The sequence below is a fragment of the Chrysochloris asiatica genome, unplaced genomic scaffold (genome assembly GCF_000296735.1).
Source record: "Chrysochloris asiatica unplaced genomic scaffold, ChrAsi1.0 scaffold00392, whole genome shotgun sequence".
Classification (NCBI taxonomy): Eukaryota; Metazoa; Chordata; class Mammalia; order Afrosoricida; family Chrysochloridae; genus Chrysochloris; species Chrysochloris asiatica.
In genome coordinates, this window is record NW_006408910.1 from 47,214 (window position 1) to 49,620 (window position 2,407).

At 41.5% G+C, this 2,407-nt stretch overlaps 1 protein-coding gene across 1 annotated transcript; it reads right to left on the reverse strand.

Moving 5' to 3' along the window:
• Positions 1-434: 434 nt before the first annotated feature.
• LOC102823571 (nucleolin-like) lies at positions 435-1,977 on the reverse strand (the record flags this gene model as incomplete). Its single annotated transcript, XM_006876564.1, has 2 exons — positions 435-1,807; positions 1,959-1,977. Coding segments are annotated over 2 exons (1,392 nt in total), but the record flags the coding sequence as incomplete, so codon positions are not given.
• Positions 1,978-2,407: the final 430 nt, after the last annotated feature.

Sequence of the window (2,407 nt, forward strand, 5' to 3'; positions counted from 1 at the left end):
GTCCCTTTAATCATGAGATAATGTCCATCCTTATCTATTATGCTGGCTTTTGCCTTAAAGTTTATTTTATCTGCGATTAGCACTGCCACTCCTGTTGCCTTTTATTGCAGTTAACTTGGTATATTTTTTCCCATCCTTTCACTTTTAGTCTGTATCTGTCTCTGTGTGTGAGATGAGTCTCTTTCAGACAGCATTTTTTTTTTTTTGTAGGAAAAAAATGGTTTTGTACATAGGATAAAACTTAATATAAATTCAAATCCAGTCAAAACCACAGGGCAGCTCTCTTTGAAATGTGTTCCGTAGAATTTCTAAGTAGACCACAGGGCTGCTGTCTTGGAATGTCCTCAGAAGGCTCTGTCATAATCTGGTAACAGAGTAAAAACCCCTGAGTCCTTGCTTTCAAATGGAAGAGGGAAAAGATAGGGATAGAAGATCTATTCAAACTTCGTCTTCTTTCCTTGTGGCTTGTGATCTCTTCCTCCTCCTCTGCCTCTCTGGAAGCCTCCTCTCCCTCCAAATCCTCCCCGGCCTCCTCTGCCATGGTCACCTCTGCCTCCAAATCCTCCTCGGCCTCCACCTCGTACGCCAAAGCCACCTTCACCCTTAGGCTTGGCCCAGTCCAAGGTAACTTTGTTTCCGTCAATTTCCCCGTCCTCCATGTCCTCCTTGGCGGCTTTAGCATCTTCTTCACTATTGAAGTCTACAAACTCAAACCCTTTGGAGGAGCCAGTTTCCCGGTCTGTGACTGTCCTGGCACGAACAGACCCATCAAACGACTCCTTCAATATTTCCTCAGTTGTGTCCTCAGACAAACCTTTGACAAACAGTGCTTTGGACAGCTGGCTTCTCGCATTAGGGGATCCCCTGGATCCTTGCAATTCCAGCCTGATGGCTCTGCCTTCAATGTCTCTTTTATTATAAGAATTTAAAGCTTCTTTAGCATCTTCACATGAAGCAAATTCTATAAATGCATACCCTCTAGATTTGCCATTCTGGTTCTGAGGCACCTTGATAGCAGTTGCCTTCTCAAATACTTCCTGGAGAGTTTCTTCTGTTGCACTGTAGGAGAGGTTACTTAAAACCAGTGTTTTTGATTCACCGCTCCATGTGCTGCTCTTCCCACCTCTGTGCTCTGGATTTTGACCTTTCTCCTCTGTGTAGTACAAGGATATAGAACGGCCATCAATCTCTGTTCCTTGCTTTTCTTCAAAGGGTTTCTCAGCATCAGCTTCTGTTTTGAATTCAAGATAAGCAATCCCATTACTCTTTTCATCTTTGCTGACTAATCTGATCTCCAGGGCATTTTCAAACACTTCTTTTAATTCATCCTGAGTGACTTTGTAAGGCAAGTTTTTGGCCAAAACTGTTCTGGCATCTCGGTCTTTCTTACTGTCTTTTCCTTTTGGTCTCTCTAGTTTAATTTCATTACCAAATACCTTTAAACCAGTGAGTCCCAAGGCTTTTTCCCGGTCTTCAGCAGATTCAAAATCCACATAGCCAAATTTCCTAGTCATACCAATTCTGACATCCATTACAACGAGATCATTTTTAGCAAAAAGGTCACTGCGACCAGTTTTTAATTCTGGAGCAGACTTGTTACAATTCAGGTTTCCAACAAATAGATTGAAAGCTGTAGTTGGTTCTACAGCTTCCACTTTCTGCTTCTTGGCTTCAGGAGCAGCTTTCTGTTTGGCCATTTCCTTCTTTCGTTTTCCAGGTACTTCTTTGACAGGTTCTTCCTCCTCTTCCTCCTCTTCATCGTCATCCTCATCTTCCTCGTCGTCGTCCTCTTCCTCATCATCATCGTGCAGACAGCATATTGAAGAATCTTGTTTTTTTTTATCAATTCTGCCACCCTCTATCTCTTAACAGGTGAATTCAATCCATTTACTTTCAGTGTGATTATCGATAGGTATTGATTATTTGTTGCCATATATCCTTTTTTTGTGGTGTTGCTGCTTCTTTGTTCTGTTTGTCTTTCTCTGTTGAATTCATGATTTGTGTGCTCTTTCTTGTGCGTTTCCTTATAGTTTTAATGTTTTCATATTCTTCTTGGATTCTCATTCTCTTGCTATGCTGTGAGGTGTTAATTTTCTTTGAGGTTGCCTTATGGTCCATTGAATTCTCTGTCCTTATAGTGCAGTCTATTTTATCCTGTAATCTACCTGACCTTCTCATTGTCTGGATCTCTGTTCCTATGTGTTCACCTTCTTTTGCATTGTACTTGTTTTGGTCATAGACTGCCCTCCCAGAGTCTCTCAGTTTGTTCTCATAGTTTTGTTTTGTTAACATTTCTTCTTTCTGTTGACTTAATTCAGGGAGGTGCTGCCATGTACGTCAATCTCTGGTTGTCTGTTCTTATTGGTTCTCGGTCCACAGAACTCCCTTTAGGATGTTTTGTAGTGCA